This window comes from Acomys russatus, chromosome 17 (assembly GCF_903995435.1).
Source record: "Acomys russatus chromosome 17, mAcoRus1.1, whole genome shotgun sequence".
NCBI lineage: Eukaryota > Metazoa > Chordata > Mammalia > Rodentia > Muridae > Acomys > Acomys russatus.
The window spans coordinates 31,406,001-31,429,681 of record NC_067153.1 but is presented as its reverse complement, the minus strand read 5'-3'; the positions used below and the strand labels follow the sequence as shown (position 1 = coordinate 31,429,681).

General features: G+C 42.1%; 1 protein-coding gene across 1 annotated transcript in view; it reads right to left on the bottom strand.

The window, feature by feature from the left end:
* Positions 1-211: 211 nt before the first annotated feature.
* The window catches only part of Eif3h (eukaryotic translation initiation factor 3 subunit H), an 87,931-nt gene continuing 64,461 nt past the window's right edge, over positions 212-23,681 (bottom strand). Inside the window, exons 3-8 of the mRNA XM_051159696.1 lie at positions 13,419-13,586; positions 11,758-11,857; positions 10,576-10,725; positions 4,481-4,601; positions 2,582-2,714; positions 212-387 (exon numbers count right to left, since the gene is read on the bottom strand). Coding sequence (XP_051015653.1) covers positions 290-387; positions 2,582-2,714; positions 4,481-4,601; positions 10,576-10,725; positions 11,758-11,857; positions 13,419-13,586 — 770 coding nt within the window. The 3' untranslated portion in view covers positions 212-289. The remainder of the gene's footprint in view (positions 388-2,581; positions 2,715-4,480; positions 4,602-10,575; positions 10,726-11,757; positions 11,858-13,418; positions 13,587-23,681) is intronic.

Sequence of the window (23,681 nt, the reverse complement as noted above, 5' to 3'; positions counted from 1 at the left end):
GAATGCCATAGGAGCATCCACTGAGTGTGAGCTGACTGCTGCAAATCTGAGCTTATGAATCCTCTGGTCAAGACTTCTTTCATCTTTTTGGAAATGAAGAAATCAAAACAAGTAAGTACACACAAAAGCAAGTGAATAATCAATCAAGGTTTTATTATTGGCTAGAAAAACATCACAGTAGTGACAACCTTCTCCAATTTGCAGGATAGAAGTACATTTTTCCAAGAATCATTCTGGTGGAGTCTCAACAGTCTGTCTCCTCGATTCCTTTTCTGGAAGCTTCCTTTTCTTAGTTATTGTATTCTTGAAGAGCCTGGGCCATGAAGAGTTTGCCTAAGTTTTGGGCAGTGAACTCCTTGATGTTCTGACAATAAGTGTTAATCTGGCCTGTGTATTTGAGAAAGAGAAATCATAATTAATGGTCAACAAATTACAAAATGACCTGGTATGTTAAAACCAAAGTCATCTGTAATTTGTCTTGAATCAATAATTCACTAAAGAAAAAACAACCCAATTTTCCCCCCACAAGAGAAAAAGAAAATATCTTTTGCAAATAATCTACCTTTCATTCTTGGGAACCTACCTAAAAAAGGAAACACCACCTTCCTGATAATTGTCAGCCACAAGCCCCTGTCTCTTAGCTGTCCCCCGGCACCTGACTATTCAGATCAGACCACAGCATGCTACTGAGCAGACAGCACATCCAATCCTCAGCAGGCAGGGAGGCCAACAAAATAAAACCTACAGCTCTCCATGGCCCACCAGGGTCACATGTGAACAACTGCCTTAGATTGGAGGATAATCTTTGGGAGTGTAAAGGGCCCTTCCCTCAGGTCCCAGCTGAGCAAGAGCCCAGCCATCTTGAAGATCTTCATGGGAGCCACAGATATCAGAAAGCTAGCATAACTCTGCAAGACTCAAGTACAGTTCCACAGACTACCTGAACTCGACCTGATGAAAGGACCGGTATCTCAATTCCAGTAATTTAAAAATTGCAAAACCTTTATTTTAAGAAACTCTTCATGACAAATTGAAAATTTATGGAAGCCCTTGATTCCACCCAAAGCACAGTAAATATGGGAAGCACGATATATTTTTAATATAAAAACAGTGTACCAACAATGGTAAGGGGCTGGTGAGACTGGCCCACGGTGGGAAAGTGCACCCCAAGCAGCTGAGGATTAGGTCTATTGCCAGGGGCCACTTGGAGCAAGAGGAGTTTTCACTGGCTTCCTTAAGTTGATCTCGACTCCCTCAAGGGTGCTGTGACATGCACACAACCACGCTTCATAAACAAACTAAATACAACGAATCTTAAAAAGACACGAGGAAATTACTTCTACTTCTGAGAGAGTGACATCCTCATACAGCCAGTGCCATGCAGAACTTATAACTTAAATACAACAATGAACAGGCAGAAATAAGACTTCATGGCACAGCCAGAGTAAAATGTCCCTTGGTGACAGTACTGGCTGGTTTCCCTCTTCCTATTCAACGCCCAGTGACTTCTGTCCACTGGCCTCTTACAGTCTTGCAGATGTTCCATCTCATTTCATCACAAAGCTACAAAGCTGCTCTGAATGTGGCCACTGCAATACAATTGCACTGATCCTAAGTGACGGAACTCCAGGTGAGAACATGTAATTACAAGCCTGCATGCCACAAGGAGGTAGGAGAAAAGACTCCAAAGTCCTGTTTGTGAACGAGGCGGGGCCTCATTCAGGTGAGACTGCAGGCTGTCACGATGGGTCGTCACCTCACTTTGATCTGGAGCGCGGCGGCAGTACAGGTCATAGATTTATGAGGAGCGCTCCTAACACTCAGACACTTCACCATAGCGCTCACAGAAACCATGGCATCTCAGTGGGTATTAGAGTTTTTAGGAATCTGAATTTTTACCCTCTCCATTAGTAAATTGTGAAAGATGAGCTTTTAATGTTTTCATTCTAAAACATTTCCCAGAGACACTAGCTGACTAAAGAATCACATTTAATGAGATTTCTATAGAAATACAGCCAAGTAGGAACATGGGGACTATATATTAAAAATATATATAATATATATACAATGTAAAAAAACATAATTTAAAAACAACTGCTATGCTGGGCAGTGTGGCACACACAGCCAGGCTACAGGTCAAGACCCAACCTCAACAAAACAAATGCATCCACTGAAAGGAGATGCCAATACCAAGTATCCACAAAGAAGGTTCCTCTCTACAGTGCCATAGTCAAAGGGAAGGCAGTGTTTTCCTCACATTAGAAACCCTTTTGCAGTTCACCCATGAGAAGAGATGAAAAGGGCTTCAATTCTTGGTTTCCAGAAAAAAATGTCTCACATAAAGCCAATTTTAGAAAGCATAATACCAGCCCACGCGTGCTTAGATACACATGCACATACCAAAGTACAGCCCTGGAAGGAGCTGAGACATGAAGGGTTACAGGTGCTGGACACAGATCTGCTTCTTACCATTTCTAAAGCACTAGTTTTTATGAGCCATGATGGTGTTTGGAGAATTTTCATTCTCTCCTGTTCCCTGAAGAAGACAAGAAGCCACATGTGTCCCCATGGGTGGTCGTACCTGCAATGAGCAGCGAGTCCATCCTGGCAGGGGCCTGGTGGGGCTTGAAGAGCTTGGAGAGGTCCTCCTCAGGGAGCGGGGGCTCCCCTCGGCTCTGCCGCTGCATGTTCTCCTGTTGGCGACGCTGCTGATACTAAATCAAAGGGAAAGTGATGTATTTCTCTCAATCAACAAAGTCCTTGAGTGTACGCGTAGGACGGACGAGGACGGACACACACACACACACACACACACACACACACACACACACACACACACACACACACACACACAGCAAACCAGGCAGCTCTCAATTCCAGAGTTCCCTTAAATGACAATGTTTGGTAGCAGCTTCTGTGAACTCAATATGGCAGCAACAAGAGACCTCACTTTTCATCAACCCCAGGTTCACTGTGTGCTCGAAGAGTCTACTACTACCACTTCTGTCAAAAGGCTTGGCAGCGAGGGGTCTCAGAGGGTCATGATTTGCCAGTGACATGTTAACACTTTGGACAAAGTGGTAGATTATTCACCCCAATATCAGTAACCGAGTAACCAACTACTGACCTCAAATACTACCAACAACAAGAACACCAATATGGTAACTCCGCTAACGCTGCTACCAGTGCCATTCTTGTTACTCTGTTGTTCTCGGTCTCACCTGCGCCTTAGCTCATATCAGCACACACAATACTTCCAAACTGTAAAGCCTTCCTGATGCCTCTGTCTGAAAAGGTGGCAGTGATACACTCAAAGGCACTGATTAACAATAAATCCATATGACAATTACAATGAAAAGAGAGCGCTTGTCATAGCAGCAAATTATAAGGTCAAGGAATGAGAAAACACCATGGGCTAATATGTTTAAAGTACCTGGATCCTGATGAAAATCAGTGGTAGTAACTATTCTAAAGAAGCATAACTTGCTTTATAAAGATCTCATCATACAGGACGAGGGAGACTGACACAAACCTAAAGGGGATTGTGAACCATATCACTAAGCACAAACATCAATACGCTGAAACTCTTGGAAAGTATACGTAAGACTGTCACTGAATGTGAGAGCCCACATGAGTCCTTTCTTTACTTAAATCAAGCAAGAGGATGAAACCAAGCGAGGTCCTATCCTTTGCTCCAGTTTATCCCACTATCTGCCACATGTTCCGTTTAAAAGAACACTTTACAAATTTATACACATTCTCCATTCAATGTGGCAAAACCATGCATCTAAAGTTCACTATATATGTGAGCTGATGTACCTAACTGTGCTTAGCATGGTGGTCATGTATAAACACCATTTTCACAGATAAACACTTTGAAAAGAAATCATCTTTGAATCAAAGGCTAAGAATATTTAGAGTATAAAGCAGTATTACAAGACACCGTGAAAGCCATGTGGCTGTCAGGTAACACAAATAAAGAAAAGGTTAAATGTACCTAAGACTATGCATGTGCATATGAGAATATTCAGATAATCTCAGGGTTTTTATCTGTACTATACGATCTATTTCACAGCAGTTGGTCTATTATTTCCTATCAAAATTGCTTGCTCTTAATCACAATTGCTCAGTTTTTAAATGAACTGAAGATTGCTAAGTATGCTGCAATGAGCCACTACCAAACCAATTACAGTTAGTGAAGAAATGAGCTGTGACACTGTGGATCTCTTCTGCCTCTGATTTTCTCAATAATGTATCACCTATTTGCATAACCTTGGCATTACACTCTGAGCTTTAAAAAAAATAGACCAGCTCTCTGTAAGTCAAGTATTTTGAAGCACAAGGTGTAAATAAATAACACTACATAAAGAACCTTCTTTGAAACTGAGATAGAGTCGTTAGGTTAGCAGTCAGTGCATTCCCAGCAATTCTGCAGGAGATCCCGGAAGCATTCAGATGATGCTGAGCTCTGCATACCAACCTGGTGTTTCTGCTGCTGCTGTTTACTGGTGTTCCTCATGTATGTGTTGTATTTGATTATGTCCTGGCTCATTTCATCCACCCGGTCCATCAGCAACTGGAGATTCTTGCCCAAATGATTGCTGAAAAGTAAGTACACTGACACGTCATTCTTCAGGCTACTGCTGGGGCAGGTGCTCTCAATGGTTCTGAGATGTTGGCAGAACTGGCCTTTTCTTCTCAGAATGGGCTCACATGTATGTAGAAGCAAGGGTAGCCAACAAGAAAAACATGTTAGTAAGCTTTCCAGCCAGCCTCAAGCAGAACCCAGGAGTGCCTGCTTGGTTTCTTGCTGTCAAATCACAGGGGTGAGGGCCAGGAACTGCTCAGCAAACCTACTGAAAGTCTATAATAGGCATTAAAAAAAAAAAAAAAAAAAAAAAAAAAAAAAAAAAAAAGTTTAAATTCTGTACTCCTGAACCTTTTTTTCCAGAAAACCTTTCCCTCGTGCCCCAGGGACTTTAAATTAGCAGTCAACAGAAAAAACCATGCAAACAATTGAAGCTCCTCACACTGCACTTCTTAGCTAGCAGGCTCTGAACACAACAGCAGCATTGGCCCAGCAGAGCAGGTGATCTCTTTGTCTTTTGCTAGACTTCTGGTAGGTAGTCTTTTCTACTCCTTTCTGTTTCCAGAAACTTCTATTGCAGTTCCATTCCTGACATCTTCTTATAAAGGGATGATAGTGATTGACAGAATGACCCGGCATACACCACGGCTGCCTGCAAGCATCTGCTGCTTCAGGAAGCACACATTCTCCATCAGCAGCTGGCTAGCAGTCCTCCCAATTACTAATTTCAGACAGACAGATATTTGCTAAGGTTATTACATGCCACTGTCAGCCACAGGAAACAGGGAGACAGCAATGAATGAGACACACACGATCTCTATCTTCACTGGACCTGTAACTGTGGAGAGCTGAGGACACGCTTTAGATAGTATGACAGAACATGTCTGAGGAGATGACAGGCTGAAAACAGAGCATTAGGAGGCAGCTACGCCAAAAACTGTTCTAGAGAAAAGATAAGTACAAGTGATGAAGGCCTGAGACAGGCACAAATAGGCATTTAAAAATCCGTTTGATTTGAAAATAAAAACCACCCAAGGAGCCCAGGCATCACACTTGCCCTCCAGCCCCAGCCATGTGGCTTATGTGAATGAATCTTCTCAGCTGCAATCTGAAAGTGTCCTGGTTGGGTAAGGACTAGCCTGCTTCCTTTAAAATGACCAGCATGATGAAATTATGTCTATTTTTAAAACACTGAATGTGAGTGGATGTGCCGGTGCACACCTTTAACCCCAGCACTCGGGAGGCAGAGGCAGACGGAGCTCTAAGTTTCAGGCCAGCCTGCTTTACAGAGTGAGTTCCAGGACAGCCAGAACTACACAGAGAAACCCCATCTCGAAAACCAAACACAAAATAAAATTACTGAATGTGTATCTATATACACAAACAGTGATGTGCTATTCCCGAGAGAAAGACCGCTAGCCTGACCAACAGCAGCAGCAGTGAGCAGAACTGCTGCCTTTCCACATACGGGACTCTACAGAGGAGCAGGCAGCTGGTGGCTGTTTACTGACTTGAGCAGCCAACCAGTTGAAGAAGGCACAAGCTGGGAAGCTCGGGACCAAGTCAAAGTAAGTATAACTAAATTATAGATTCCATCTGCAATCAGAAAATTAGACATTTTGGGTGAATGGAATGTGTGTGAATAAATTTAATCCCAGTCAAGCAGTTCTTAGAAAACCCTGACTCAGTAAGTCTACCTGCCTAATCTCTACTCCCCCCTCCTTTTCTTCTTTCCCACAGGGTGTCATGGAGCCCAAGCTGCCCGCAAACTTGCTGTCCTTGAGGCTGATGTTGACCAAACTCCCCCCTCTTTTTGCCCTTCTCTCTCTAGTGCTGGCATTTTAGGCATGCGCCAGCACACCTGGCTTCAAGTGCTACTGTAATACTAACACTTAACTCGTATTTATAGTATTCCACTGAAAATTTTAAAACTTTTTACCTTGATAAATATTTCTTCTCTGAGAATTGGGTATTTGTTGCCATTTTCTAATCTCTTAATAGTTTGATTTTAATGCGCCCAGACTCAAGTGTTTGGGCATATGGCGCAAGACGAGGCGTGAGAGTGATTTTTTTCCTAGTAGCCAAAGGTCCAAAACCACTGATTACTCACATTGCTTCCCAAATAACTTCAGAATTAACAATACTTCACCTCACACTCATTCTTTCATCAACTGAGGCCATCCTTTCACTGCCAGTCGCTCCTTTAGACAATAAGGATTAGTAAGATATTACTGTTCTCAACACCTTGTACCAAGAAAAAAAGTAAAGACATCCACACGTAAGCATGGTTAAGTGCTGTAACAGATGCACAGCAGATGCTTATAAAAGATGGTCTGGTAGGATACTGTGAGACCCTCCCAGATTATCTAACAACTAAATTTGGGGCTTTTGAAAAGATGGCAGGCAGGCAGGCAAGGAGAGTGGAAAGGCATATTACAGATACTGGGCAAAAGCAGTGTGCTGGAATCCCAGTGTGAAGGAGATGCAGGTAAGGAGCAGTGAATAGCTCAGCAGAACGGAATGTGAGCACTATGACAGTGCAGAGATGGGCAGCAGTCATTCTGCCAAGGCCTCTGGGCAAGCACTATGACAGTGCTGAGGCTGGTAAAAGTCACACCACAGATCTTTGCAATGGGACCCAACAAAGGCTTAAAAGGAGCAATAAGTATGAGCATCCTGTCTATATTTATTTAGCAAGACTTAGAAAGAGGTAAGGGTTAGAAGTAGGATATTAAAAATAAGAAAAAAATCAAAACAGATGATTTTTTAAAAAGCAGAAAGTTTTAAGGCATCTCCTCCCCCTCCAAGAAATCCAAAGAAGATAATAAAGTTTTGGCTTCAAGTGGCAAATAAGATGGCTCACCCCTCAATGTACATGGGGGGAGGACTGCCCCAGATGAACACTGACAATGGAGAGATGAGCATGAGAGTTCACTGTGAGTAAAAACCAACCCTTACATTAATGGATCCCAAAGAAGACTCTAATGAAGAATTAGCAACAGTCCTCAGTGCCAGATGAGTCCAGGGCCACAGTGACAGGCAAATTTTTAAGAATTTGGTGAGGGCACCAACAACATGCAATAAATGGAGCATGGTACTGTGGGGGCAGTGGGATATGAGGAGACAGACAATGACAGAAAGTCCTGCCAAGAAACTGAAAAGTTGGAGAATAGTAGCTAAAGGCATGGCTATTCTTTCTGCAACAGGGCAGGCCTGGCTGTGACATTAAACTAGCAATGATATGATATGAGAATCCCTGCAGAAGATGGACACTCAGTGTCCTTCAACCCAGTGAGGTCATAAAAGTTGGGGCAGGTAGAATAACATGGGGGACCAAACATTTTAACAGTGAAGGAACAGAGTTATGTCAAGTGTGAGACACACCACTCACACACCTGGCTGTTATGTAGGATACTTACACCCCCCAAGTGCAGAGGACAGGGAAAGCAAAACTCAACAGTCCCAGCTGGGAGGCAACAGTGAGCAGCAGAGGAAATGTGAAGTGCACAGAAGCTGTCATGTGTAGTTGGATTTTCAATCTTGGAGACGGGTTACTCATTTTAGCAACAAGAAAGTTAAAATAGGCCTTTCTGGGGCTGGAGAGGTGGCTTACTGGGCAACAGTATGTGCTGTTCTTACACAGAATAGTTCCCAGCAAGCATCTAGGGTGGTTCATTACCACCTGTTTCCTGTTCAGGGAAACTGACACCCTTATCCTGAACATGCCCATGTGTACACACATGCACATATACACAAGAAAGGAAGAAAAGAAAAATCACCCTCCCAAACTCCTAAATCTTCCTTTCCACTAATGTCTTTCAACTGTTAAATCATGCCCTAAAAAGCATATGCAATTATAGAAAAAGAAGACTGCCATAAGCAGAGATATGCAGACTACAAAGATATTGCAACGTGCATACTATAGTAACGGTCTTTAGAAACACAACCAGTTAAGAATATTCCAAAAGACACACAGTGTATGGGCACCAGGAATTAACAGTGCGTAGCAATTCCAGACACCATTCACAGAAAATCACCTTTCTCGGGAAACCTTTTCAGAATTCATTTAGCTAGCACGCGGAAACCGGGTTCCTGTGAGGAGTTCCTATAATGCAGCCCTGCCGCCTTTTATTGGCAGGGAAACAAAGAACTGAAAATAGATAAGTTAAACAGATGTGAACCAAGACAGTGAGAAGTCGGCTCTCGCCACAGTATTTCAGCTCAGGCTTATTATCCTTAGTATAGGATGCTCACCCCGAAAAAAATAGAGTTGCTCTTCATACGTGAAAAGCTCAAGACCTGTGCTCAACAAATGTTAAAACTAAGACTGATCTAGAATGCCTATTCAGTAAAATATATTTTTAAAAAATTAAGACTCTAAACAAAAGGAACTGTATATTTTAGACAGTGTAAAACAAGTTTATTGTAAATAAATGAACTGATACCCACATATGGGTCATAGCAGTGAAAATAAACCTGGTATCTAAGGAGATATCTAATTAGGAGGTCTCTTTTTAAAAGGCACATAGTCCAAGTATCATGATGTTATGCTATTAATGTGAGAAATGACCGAGGGTGTATAAAAGGTGCATCCTGCTTTTTTAAGGCAGTGTTATGTTGGCTCCACACAACAGTCCACAGATATAGATAGGGCAGGTACTACCCTCACCCCTAACACTAAGTTACCCTTTAAACAAATTCACAGGGAAAACAGAGAACGGGCCTTTCTTTCAGCGTCACAACAATACACAGAATAAATCATAATGAAAAAGTATTTGGAGTTTTTTGGTGTTAGGGCAAACTAGGATAATATTCCTGGCTACTGTAATTGTTGTCCTAAGACAAACAGAAATCATAGGCAGGCTCACTAGTGACATGAAAGCTGCACAAACACTGTTGTTTTGCCTGCTTAATATACAAAGAGGCACAGATATGAATATAAGGAAATGTTTTTGTGCAGCAGCTTTAAAATAATTACACAACTATATACCAGTACATCAGATTGTAACCTGACAGGCTCTAAACCTTAGCTAGGAATGGCGGTGTGCACCCGTAAGCCCAGCAGCTACAAGTCTGGAGCAGAGGGATCCGAGCACCTAAGTCACACAGTGGGACACGTAATCGTTGAGGGGGAACTGTGTCAGCCAGCTGACCATCTACTCTGTTCATTGTACAGTACAAGTCACTGACACTTCCTTCCACTGCACAGGAAAAGCACAAGCCAAGCAAAGGCCACGTAGGAGAAGCTGCTTGTGACTGACACTTCCAGGAGAGGAAGACTGAAGCAGTCACTCAGTCACATGCACAGCGTGTGTGAGGTCCTGGGCTCAATCCCTGCAACTGCAAAAAATAAAAGAAGGGCAAGCAATTGGGGAAGTCAGGGAGATAAATAGTAATTTGAGAAAGGCAACAATTTGTTCTGGGACATCTCAATCAGTATTATAGCAAAATAAAAATATTATCTCACCAATTAGACAGCTAAAACAGTCACACTAGAGGAAGTTGCAGCTTTGCTGCAATTTCTAAGATAGGAAAAGCCAGTGTCAGGATCAAAATGCTGATTCTGGACGAATACTCTAATAACTGAAAGTTTAGGACTTGGGCCATGTCTATTTGAACAAGGGTAAGCACAGTAAAACAAAGCTCGTTGTCTGCTCCTCTTGATCATCACTAAGCATGCAGAGAGAAGCGTAAGTAAAGAAGGTCAAACGACATGTCAGCAACTCCTCCCTGGCACTTGCCCATCAAAGTCGATACAGTGAAGAAGGCAACTGAGGACACCTACAGCAGTGATCGGCCTGATGGCTTCCACAGGGGCTTGATGGGGGTAGACAAACAGTGCATGCTGTTACACCGACCTCAGTAACCTCAAAGTGTTCTTCAGTAGTTTTCTCTTACTTTACAGGGAAAGTCTAGGCTAAAGAACTGTTTGCAAAATGGTTTTTCAGAAGAGAGGGTGGAGAACGTTCGTCAAGCAGGTCCCTTACCTGCTGGCGAGGCTGAGAAGCTCATGCTTGTCTGCTACAGCGGACTTCTTCTCAAGCTCCCACATGAGGACATTGATCAGATGGGAGTTCTTAATCACGATGGGCACCTCCTCAAACATGTGCTCAAAGGTCACACTCGCCTTCTTCAGTCTGGGAAGCACGTTAGAAATACCTCAGGCCGGTGCTCAGAACTGAGTCTCTCAGACATTTTACTTGAGTATAGGCACTCTCCAGTCTTTGTCTCATTAGTTCTTTCAAAGGTTTGGGGGTGGGGAGGGATTGCCAAACCTAAGGCCAGTGACTTGAGTGACTTTGAAAATAATCTCAACAGTAAGCCCAGAAAATTAGGTCCTTGGCAAAAAAGAAAACAAAACAGAACAAAACCAAAACAGAATCCTAGTTATCCTTTGTAATCAGGAATTCTTAAATTTTCAGTGAAGTGAAATGTTACTGTAAGTCCCAAAATAATGTACACCTAAGACAGCTAGAAAAGGGCAGTGCTCTCTACCCCTCAGAAGATCACCGCAGTCACAGGACTCCATCCTGGGCGGGACACAGCCTCTCCAGGGCTAGCTGCAGGTCCACACTCAGAACTCCTCATGACTCAGCTTTTCTACAGATCTACACATTTTAGGAGCCAATTGGAAAACCAGTGATGAACTGTTACTGTTAAGATTTTTACTTCATACGAAACTTCATGCTAGACATATATTCCCATGCTATGAAGCAGGATCACAGGGCATTATTACCGCCCCCCCTCAAATTTACAATAAGCCACCTTTTTCTCTGAATCTCAGAAATATTTATATGTATTCTACTTCCTCACAAAACAGGGCATGTGGTGCAGGCTAGGCTACCGCCTTCAATCTGGTTGTGGCTAAGCACTCTTCTCAGGCCCCTTCATCCTACCACCTATGAAATGCTTCATAGATGGTGGCTAGTGAACGCCCACTGACTGAATTCACCAGAATGAAAACAGCAGGTGAGACTTTCCATACGGGAGAGCTTAAACACGGAGAGGGAGAAATTAAGTGGCACTTGCATGATACAGAAAACTTCCACCACCCACACAGAATAGCATTACTCTAGCCCAACCAAGGACTCAACGCATGTGGCAAACCGAAATCCTAAAAGCAAACACCAAGCCCTTCACCACATGCCTCAGGGGCCTGGAACACTTACGCTTCGGGGGAAAAGTCCTTCTCTTTACACACTTCCATCAGTTTAGGAGTGAGTCTGTATGCCTTCAGTGAGAGGGACCCCTGGGCAGTTTTTATGGGATCTCAAAAAGGGAAAAAAGAAAATGTTACTGAGAATTTTGTCACCACTCATGCTCAAACAGTACTAGTTCTGGGCACACTGCAACTAATCACACGAGCTTTGAAATATGAAGACCAAAATAAATAATCAGGACATAACTTGAAGTTGATTAAAACCAGAACAGCTTCCTCCTTAAAACAAAGACTAAAAAAGTAAAAAATCTAGCTAGGATGCCCTTAAATCATCCCTCAGCCAGAACAGTAAAGTTGCTAAAAATTATATATATGATAAGTCCTATAGATCTTCTATAAATATTATAAAAAAATACTCATGCATATTAAACATTAAAAAAAAAACTCTTTGTACACTTCTATTGCCCTTCAGCCAATAATTTTAGAATAAATAGCCCTGGGAATAAAACGTATCCATCCCAATGAATACTGTTCACAGTTCTTCATTAAACCAGATTGTAAAAAGAAAACCACTAAGTCAAAGTGCTATCACAAAGTGTCGTTTTAGTTTCAGGGAAACAAGTTTTGTCAAAACTGACTGCTTAAACACTCTGTAAGGAACGGAGCTTAGCACTTGCTGCATGATAACGGCTTGGGTGTGCCAGCGTTCGCCTAAAACCTGTGTTAACATTCATGTTGTCTGAAACTCAACACAGTGAAACTTTTAGCAATAGGTGATAAAATGAAAACCAAAATAGATTGAAGCAAGTGGAAAATTCATCAAGGTCTGATGACGCAATGTTTCCAGCCAATATAAGTGCACTTTAACAACTTGTTCTCTCTGTAATCCAATTGCTAACACACTGAAACAATTTCGGGGCAGCTCGTAAGATTGATCGTATTCATTAGTATTTTTTCTGACAGATATTCAGGACGTTACATTTACTTCTCAGCTGGAAACTATATGTGAGTCTGCCAGATATGGCAAACTGTGAGTGTTTGGGGAGGGGGAGGCTATAAAGCTGTTAAATTGCCTACGGTTCTGATACAGCACAGAACATCTGGTCTGGAGAGCTTGAGGAAACACCATTAAATAGGCCTAAAAGAAAAAAATCTTTGTGCTAAGAAACAGTCCAGGTTCTGTACGCTGCTGTCAGAGGTAGAAAGAAAGAAAGAAAGAAAGAAAGAAAGAAAGAAAGAAAGAAAGAGAGAGAGAGAGAGAGAGAGAAAGAAAGAAAGAAAGAGAGAAAGAAAGAGAGAAAGGAAAAACTTGGCACGCTGCATTATGATTGGTCAGTCACGTACAGAACCAGACACTCCAGCCATCGGAGTTTGTTAAACATCTGGTCTCATTCCACCAGCCCCTGCAAGGAGGGCGGGAGATGGGGGAAAAACGAAGCAGCTACTCCAGCATTCCAAAACGCACACATCAGGGCTCTGATAGCAAGAAAAATAAACAGAAAGAAGGAAACCCTGTCTAGACGTAACTGCTGCTGAGGCTGCTGCAGAACGGCACTGGTGTTTACTTGAGGAGGCCTGCCAGGCTGCTCCAAGAGGCACAAAGACAGAAAGCAAAAATAGTAGTAATAATATTCAGGGAGGCAAAGAGCAGCAAGGGAGCCTCCTACTCACCGTAAATGAGAACGACGGACTCTTCAATGGCGTGCTGGTAACTGAACTGAGAATCCAGAAGTGCCCGGGTAACGAATGAGCCATAGTATGTGGATTGATACCAGCCCACATGGAGGTGATCAATGTTTACATGGCGAAGGCTGCGCATCATCTCCATCTGATACTGGACTAGATGATGTAGCAGAGGGGAATTAAAAAAAACAAAAAACAAAAACACACATTTAATGTGACACTAACATTAGCTATTGATTAGTTGTGAGTAACGGGTTTCCAAATTTAAAATTATACATTTTATGCAAAAAGAGAACAGTTTTCAAATCACTCCAAACAAAACCATTTTGTTATTAAAAGGTATTAGAAACACAATGTTAACGACTTGTTCTAAACAAGGAATCATTAATGGTATTTCATAGTGTTCTTTCCTAAAACTCAAAAAATAGGAACTGTATAAGGAAAAGGTGTGCAATTATTAGACTGTTTGTAAGTTTTGTCTGAGTTAATGGAGAGATTAGTTATCATTGTCTCCTTTACACGTAGCTTTTGGAACTAAGAACTAAATCCACCAAGAAAACTAAGGGGAAACAATTATCACATCACTTACAAATGAACCAGGCTATAGCTGATTCAACTTAAGAATTCATTTTTGCCTTCATCTAGTGCCCCCTACTGCATAGACTGTTTTTTAAAAGCATTCTCTTCTCTCTACATTCATTTGTGTTAATAGATGATTTTTTATTAGACTGGTTGTATTTTAATCGCCATGCATACAATGTAAGGTTTAATGATTTCTCTTGTTGAATTAGTGACTATAATACATATTCATTTAAAGCAGTTATTATTAGAAAAAGGATTACAAACTCAAAGTGACAAATGACATTAAGAAACAACATAGGGCTGAAGAAATGCCTCAAAGGTTAAGAGAACTGAGTTCATTCCTTATCCTGTGGCTACATTACTTTCTTTTGTTTGTTTGCTTTTTTAAGGGTCAGGTGGAGAGGCTGGAGAGCTGACTCAGCAGTTCAGAGCACTTGCTACTCCTGCAGGGGATGCGGGTTCAGCACCCATGAGGTGGTTTACAACCATTCATAACTCCATTTCCACGGCATCTGGTACCCTCTTCTGACCTCTGTGAGCACCAGACACACAAGTGGGGCGTATACATGCATGTACTCAAAAACACAAGCGTAAAATGAAAAAACTATAAAGGAGTGATACTAACATGGTATAGTTTTATAAATGCTGTTACTTTTCCAACTTTATAAATAACATCTGAAAACAAAGCCTTATAACCCATGTTACATTCTAAACCAGAGTTAAAAACACCACGACCACACTGGAGGCAGTGGTAGAGCACCTTCCTAGGACATGGAAGGTCCTCAGTTCAATCCCACCTATTTAACCTAACAAAGGTAAATAAGGAAGCCGCCACCAACCTGATAATGAGTTTACATATAACAATGCCCGGGAGGAAGAAGTCAGCATAAAAAAAAAATCAATAATCTTATGTTAAGTATTTCTCTCTTAGTACCCTGTCTTTCTGTCTGTCCCACTGACTCACTCCTTTCAGCAAACTTAACAAATTCTCCCTCAAGAGCCAAATCCTTCCTTTGGTCTCTAGCTATGATGCTCTTTTAGCTCATGTAAACTGATTTGATTAATTTTAATCAAATTTAACTTACAAATAAAAGCCCTAATACTATTGGTAAAATGGAAGCTAAAACTAAGTTTGCTGGGTTGTTTTAAGATGAAAGTGAAGAGGAGATGGAAAAACTGTCAAGCAACCGACAGAATGCCATCAAAAACAAACAATACTTGAAAACCGTGTGTTGGGGACTGACTGAGCTTGGTGTAAGAAAGCCAGCACCTACCACACATCTGCTAGTGAGCAGCTAAGTTTCAGTGCCATCTGCCAACTGGGAACAGTAGGAAAAAGAGAGGGAATGCTCCTGCCAGCGCTGACATTTTCCCTGTGGGGATCGTGCGTATTCGTGTTCTCTCTCCTCTCTCTCTCTCTCTCTCTCTCTGATCTTTGCTTTCCCCATTTCTAGAGACATCTGAGAACTCATCCCAGTCAAAATGCTAGGACTCCACATTGTTCACTGGACATGGTAATTACAATGACTTGTCTATTAGCTAAAGCAGGCATGCAGTAGGACTTAAACCAAAATACATTTGGGGGGAGGGGGAGGAGGGAGTCTGTAAGCTTGCTAAGACTTCCCTCAAATAGCTTGAATAAATGGATTTATTTTCAGAAAACCTCAGAGGTTTACAAAGATTCCGAGATGAGTAGCAAAGCTCCAATGTCCAGCTCTCCCCTCCCCACTCCATGAGGCCCCCAATGAAGATGAAGCTCTTCTGTCAAAGAAGAGTCCCAAGGCTGCTAGGCATATAAATAAATCTGGGAACTAATAGTAAGAGACCTGATTATCATGGGGGGCGGGGGGGAACAAAAGGAACAGCAGCTCCTCTTCTCTGCCACAGAGAATGACAAAGATACTCCTTCACAAATCACCTACCTAAATGAATATAAAAATCAAAGGGCTAAGAATAGAGAAAAGGGACTCAACAAAACTGCTTTCAGAACTCCCAAAGTGGGCCAGATATGGAGGTGCATGCCTGTGATCTGAGCATTTGGGAAGCAGAAACAAGAGGATCAATTGCCATGAGTTGAAAACCACCCTGACCATTGCAGAGTGAGTTCCCGGCCAGCCGGAGACTTACACAGAAAACCAGAAACTATGAAAACAAACAAACATTCTAGTGCAATGGAATTTCACTACTAGACAACAAAACTGTGCCCAGCCCATTTGTATAAAATGTTAGTTCATTATCTGTCCTGATAAGTTCATCATCCAACTTTCAGAATTGAGAATTCTTTGTAGCCAACCTGGGCCTCAAAAGGAGCCCCTGCTCAAAAACAAGTCACAAACTGTGGAGGTATAACACAGAAAGAATAAAGACTAGTGTTTAAATGCGAGGCTGCAGCTCTGCTGTGAAGACGAGAGAGGCCCATTCTAAAGCACGTGCTGTCTGAGAGGTCACTTGCATCCACCCGAGAAAGTCATGTTTCTACTGTGTGCAAGCTAAGGAGGCAGACAGAGCTCACAACAGCCCCACGAGCTGAGCATCTGTCACTGCAGATGTCTAAGGACTGTCCTTGTTCTATAGAGATATATGGTCCTTATCTCCCCAACTAGCTTTTTCTTCCGACTGCCCAAATTTTCAGAAAACCTGTTGCTAAAACTAGAATAGCAGACAGATGGTACCATTAAACCAAGGACCAGAGGAACACTCCCCGCAGCTACCACCATCAGTCAACTCACGAACTGCCGATATGACCATTACAGTAAGTTTTATAGTTAACAAGAATGCCCATTTCTGGATTTTGATTGCTAGGTTAACACCACTGTTTTTGTGGCTGTGCTAGTCCATCAACAGTGGACAGTTAAGGTAAGCAAAGAATCTATTCAGCTATAAGCCACAGATAACAGAGAAGCCTCTGGGCAACCCGACTGAGATTCACCTCCTACCTGGCCATTTCTGTGTAGGGAGTGGCTTACAACAGAAGGAACAAAGCCAAGTCCAAAGAAACAAAAGGAAAAGACAAGGGGCCTCTAATAGAGAGCTACAATTCCCCATTGCTGCACTAGTCCAGGCCAGTGAAGCAACAGGCTGGCAACTTTTCAAAGGGGTCCATAGTCAGACACTTCCATCTTGGGAGCAAACTTTCCCCTACTAAACGGAAGCAGTTAGCCCATTCACTTCTGAATTAGTGTTCAGGGTTCCTGGGACTTTCCCAAGGAAAATTGGCAACGAGAAAGTCCTTCTGAAGAGGAAACTACTTCTAAACCAGCAGTAATGTTCAATCGAGGGGCTTACAATTGCATTTCAAGAAGTTTGGGAAAGAGCCTTTAAAGTATTTTTAGCTTAGAAAACAAATGCTTAGACCTGAGGTTGCTCAGCAGCAAGGACACAGTCTGCCAAGCTTGATGGCACCTGAGTTCTAGCCCTAGGACCCATAGGGTGGAAAGGGAAAACCAGCAGCCTCACCCAAGCTGTCCTCTGATGGCCACAGATTCACACTACTCACACACACCTAGCTCCTCCACACAATAAATAAAATGTAATTAACCTTTACAAAGCAAGACAAGCACCTAACCAACTGAGAAGCAGCAAGTAAAAGCTGCAGACAGACAAACTGGTAGTTACCACTAAGCCAGCTCAGATTACTAATACAAAAGGTGCACTCAGACACGAGAGGTGTTGCCGTGAATCGAGGAGACTTGTTATTGTATGAATTGAAGCTGCAACCTCTACCATCATCTTAACTAGCTCGGCCCTCCCAAGCAACAGAGAGTCTGGCAGCAACATTAGCTGGCACCCAATATACTCATCTCCACTTTTCTAGGTACCTTTTCTCCAAGAATAACTCAAGCCCAGAGCTACAACTGCCCTGAGGCAGACTGTCCAGTCAGTAACTACTCCTTAAAAACCCACATTCCTGAGCATGGTGGTACACACCTTTATTTAATCCCAGCACTCAATGGAGGCAGAGGCAGGTGGATCGCTGTGAGTTCGAGGCCAACCTGGTCTACAAAGTGAGCCCAGGACAGCCAAGGCTACACAGAGAAACCCTGTCTCAAAAAATAAAAAGATTAAAAAATAAACACCCCACATTCCAAAGGCTTTCTTAAACTAGAGATCCCTGAAAATAAGATTAAGATGTTATCTTATTCTGACCTGGCAGCCTACCACACGGAGCACTGTAGCTCTAGTATTGCCACCTCCTTTCGCCTCCATTCCTCACTCTCATTTTCAATGCCACCTGTTTTATATCATTTTTAAAAACTGTTTACTGTGTGCATGTGGAAGCCAAGGAGGTGGCTCTCTCTACCACTCAGGGGTCCTGGACCCTAACCTCAGGTCATCAAGCTTGGTAGGAAGCACCTCTCTACCCACTGAAACACTTTGTTAGCTTCTCTTTTGCTACTTTATATGAACCATGAACAGGAACAGCTGAATATGCTGGGATGAGCTAAATACCATAAATAAAGCTGTAGCACAACTCAAGTCTGTCCCGTAAACTGAAAGAAAGAGGTTCTATAAGGGTGTTATTAGGGAAGTCTTGAAGGCCAAACTAACCTGAATTTTAATAACTAAAAAACTATTTAAAGACCTGCTGTCTTAATGACAATTGTATACAAAATAAACCCAAGTTTAGGAATGAAAAAAGGCGCCAGCCCTACTGATCATTTACGAGGCCAGCATCCCAAATGGCCTGCACACTATGTAACTCACATTAACTCTAAGGAGCTCGTCACACTTGGGGGATGCTTTTAGGAAAACTGTCTACCACAGCTCTGACTTCAATCCGCCTTTAGACTCTAAGGCCTGGGCAGCCACTCACTCAGAACCTTGGTGGGAAATGTGGAGTAACAACACCCGGCTCCTGAGGCTCAGCAGACATGCACCAGAAGCCACCATGGCTTTGCGTGCTTGAGGGTGCTGTAAGCAGCTAAGTGCTGAGACTACTACCAAAGGCCTTTAGGTGTCAAAGTAAATGTGAAATCAAGACTCGCAAGACATTACACTTTGTTACTATTTGAAACTTGGGTCAAGATTGAGCTGTCATTAAACACCGGCTTAGATCAAGCAGGTAGACATAGCAAGGGAGCAAAGAAAAAACTAAATCAGACGATGCAAATGGCTTTAAAACCAAGCAAAACCACACAACGGTCCTGAAACACACCAATGATTTCAATAAAGTCGTCATATTGAAAAAGTGCATGCAATGCATAAAAACCTCCTATCTGCTCAGGCACTGCAGCCCAGAGGACTTTGAAGAAAACAATTACAAGCCTCCTTCCCTGCAGCACCGTGGGATGCCAAGGAGCACTTGGGCTGTGACTATTTAGCAAGACAAACTTGATTCTGTGCTTTCCTTCTCATATTGTGACTTTCTGCCAAGCCGCACATACGTTCCAGGCAATGTTCAAAGCTAGTAGCAGATGTAGATTTAAGCAAACAGAATGTGCATTTGAAAAAAGAATTAAATACAGTCTACTTTGGGTGGAGAGAATTACGGAATACACAGATTTCTCAAAAGTTCAATATTCTCCTCACCCCGTCTGTACCATGTATTCATCCCTTGTTTCAATTAACACATCTGTTATTAATGCCACTCCTGTGGTGGCTTACAAATTTTGGTAATGGTTCCACTTTTCATAATAACGTGTCCAATATATGTCTTTTTTACCTAGAAACTACTCTGTCCTATTTTAAAGAAATGACAAAACATTGCCTTTGCCCAGACTGGCTACATGGACTCCTTAAACTGATTATGAATTCTGGCAAAATCATTTCTTTTGAATGTCAGGCTGGGGACAAAGAACTAGAAGTAAGGTAGAAGAGTAGTCATTCTGTTTTGTCTTCTAAAACTATGCCTTTGACCATTAATGGAACATCTTTTTGAGGGGGGGGGGTGTATGTTTAAGGAGTTTTTCATGAAACAGAAGTAAGAGAAAACCACATTTCTTCCCTGTAATACACAATGTCCTCTTAATCAGGTCATAAAATATAATCAAGAAACTGGCTGGGGGGCTGGAGAGACGGCTCAGCGGTTAAGAGCACTGACTGCTCTTCCATAAGTCCTGAGTTCAATTCCCAGCAACCACATAGTGGCTCACAACCATTTATAATGTGATCTGATGCCCTCCTCTGGCCTTCAGGGGTACAAGCAGGTAGAGCAATGTATACAAAATAAATAAATCAGGAAGGAAGGGAAAAGAAAAGAAAAGAAACTGACTTGGGGCGGGGGCGGGGGGGGGGCCGCAGGTGTGGTGGTGAATGCCTTTAATCCCAGCACTTAGGAGGCAGAAGCAGGCGGACCATTGTGAGTTCGAGGCCAGCCTGGTCTACAAAGTGAGTCCAGGACAGGCAGAGCTGTTACACAGGAAAACCCTGTCTCCCTTCCAAAATCAAAAGACAAGACAAGACAAGACAGAAAGAAAAGGACTTGGAAGTTAAGTGTGTGTCATTTGACATTTACGTACAAAAAGTTAATTTACCTGCACAGGACCAGGGAAACAGACTCTTCCCTAATGACAAAATTGTCACAAAATGACTTTTTGACCACACCAGCACAGCATATAGCACAGTAAATGAGACCATCAGGTGTGGACAAAAATATTTCATAAAGCCCTTTCAGGAGGCAGAAACACCTCTTCCATATTTATAGAGGTCTATGAGGGGCTTCTTTAGTGTGATTATAAAACTAAATGCTATAGTATTCTGAGGGAATGGAAAGCTGAAAACTGCTGACAACACACTAAAAAAGGTAACAGTTATCAGAAAAGTGCCTGTGTGTGTTCATGTTCTGCCCCATCTATGACGAAGGTTCTGAAGGAGCTTGTGCTAAATTATATAAACTAACTAACCAATAGAATCAGGACAGGAAAGGCATGTATTAGCAGAGGATGCAGGACCTAGGCGGGAACAGAGCGACCCAGACTGCAGGTACTTTTGGTTCTTGGCATTCCAGCTATCAAACCAAGAAGGGAAATACCATCACTTACACCGTCCAAGAGGAGAGAAAAATACCATATCTCTCAAAGTAGGCAAGACTTTCTTTAGTCCTTAGCTCTAAACAGTTTCCACATAAAGCTTCAATTAAAAAAACAAAAAACAAAAAACTATTGTGCAGGATTTTAAGAAACGGGCATTTACTTCTGCAATAAAAAACATCTGATTTGCCATTCCTTTAACTTTGGAATTTTTTTCTAATGTACAAGGAGAGAATGGGGTCATGAGTACTTTTCAAAGCAACAACAAAAATAGTACACTGAGGGTAAGAGACAAACCTGAGGGGGGAAAGGCTGTCAGAATGAACCAAAGGTTTCATCCTTTGTGCATCAACTTCAAACTCCAATTCTAAAACCAAAACAAAAGGCCAGGGCGGTACACACAGTGCTGAGCATACTAAATTTTTAAACAGAAGGCTAATGGTGACCTGGGACTGCTTGCAGTTTACAAAGGTTGGTGGCAGGTAACACAGAGAACCACTTTAATTACTGCAAGCCCTTAACCAAGCACTGTGCAAACTGGGAGCTTTAACAGTCTCTTTTGGAAAGTGTCCTCCTCAATCGGATGAACAGTGAGTGAACTGATGATAGCATATAGCACACTCGTCTTTCAGGATCTTAATTTCAACTAGAAAATTATTTCAACTTCCAAAAACATGGACAGCAACTTCAGAGGCTAACTTCCTGTGCAAACAGCCCCTTGCTGAAGCAGTACTGTCAGAGGAGACCACAGGTTGTCCACAGTGAACATCACTCCCACGCCCTGGAATCTGCTGCTTCCAGCTTCTTTCTTTCTTTCTTTCTTTCTTTCTTTCTTTCTTTCTTTCTTTCTTTTCTTTCTTTCCATTCCTCCTGCTCCTCCTCCAGGGCATGGACACTATATGCCGTCAGTCTACTGCTCATTTACTCAGCTTATACAGCCAAACGCATTTGGGTGAGAATTCATTTTTTCCCCACACTTAAAATCATATAAACACTTGGGGGGGGGGTTGATAACAGCATCGAAAACACTCATTCATGAAGCACTAAGAGAAACATCACAGAATATAACTCTGTTAGGATACAAACATCAATATGGAAACAACTTGGGGTTATGTCTGTTGCCTAAAAAGAAACACCACAAAGTATTGGCTAAAACAGCAATGCTACCAACTCTCCCAAGAAGAGGGGGAAAAAAAAAAAAAATCAAAGCAGCTTTGTTTCCATAATTTTTACTATTTTTTTCTTTGATTATTTTGGTTGTACTAGTAACAGCACTAGGATATTCTACTTCCGAAAATAATGAAGAGGGTAAAATAGGATAATGAATACTAAGCCTGCTATGGCAAATCACTTCATGACGAAATAAAGAGCTTGTCACTGTCACCTGGTGTGCCTGGGAATATCAAGAATCTCCAGGAAATGGCGCTTACCTGGGTTCAAAACCAACTGCTTCGGAAAACTGGGTCCAGTTACTTTGATGACCAGGTGTTGGACAATGCCCTGATTTATCACCTCTACACTGGGAATACAGAAAATGCAAAGGCAAAGGAGACTGCACCTGACCACAAGAGACGAAGTATGACCTCATTAACATTCACCTCATGAAACTAAAAGTACACATATAAATGTGAATGTGGCCAAAAACAATCTACCATGAGAAGGACTGCAAAGGAAAACTACTTCTAGGTAACTAAAACTATAAGCTAATTATATTCCGTACAATAAAGAACAGATTCAATAACGAAAGAGACAAGCTACAGAAACTAGATTTCAGGAACAGGTAATGCTGAGTGTTCTATTATTACTGTGCACGTAACAATCTAATTATATTGTATTATACAGTTTCTATCTCCTGGTTCCATTTTAAGTCCATTTTAAGAATGAAGAAACAAACCCTTTCCCCAAGTGACTAAAACAAAGCCACTGACGAGGAGAAACAAGTGGTGCCAGTACACTCAGGTATAGGCAACCTGTCAGAGGCTTGGCCAGGAGCTACTTGGGAATATTGATGTTCTAATGACTAACTCAACTAGAAAACACAATCAACTTTAAAATCAATCATGTTTTGCTGGAGAAGATGGTCCATTACTACAACCTTAACTGCGCAAAGGTAAGTTCAGTGTTCCCTCAAATACTAAGCTTTGTATTTTTAAAGCCAGTATTAAAAATACTAGTTATAGTCGGGCGTGGTGCATATATATGTCTTTAATTCTCGCACTCAGGAAGTAGAGGTAGGCGGATCTCTGAGTTCCAGGACAGCTACATAGAGAAATCCTGTCTCAAAAAAACCCAACCCAACAAATAACCCCGACTAGGTATGAAGAAAAGTCTACGGGCTACAAGCGTTGACGGGTATCCTCAACTGCAACCTAAAGACTATATATTGTCTATGAAAACAGAAAAGAATTTCTCATGGGCTCATTAAATAAGGAAAAATGTTTCCGTTTTCACAATCACATGCCCCACTATTCATCTGTCACCGCCTTCCCCGCACACTCTGCTTCCTCCAAACATTTTTGTGGGATAGTTTCATGCTGAGAAAAATGGCCACACGAGATCATTCAGGGCAAACCCAAAGGCAGCAATGCACGGCTTACTTTTAACGCCATATTTCATTTCCTGTTCAGATACTGTTTTAGGAGACAGCGTCCAACCTAGGGGGCCTTGGTCCAGGATTTCAGGGTCAAGTTCCCCCAAATCA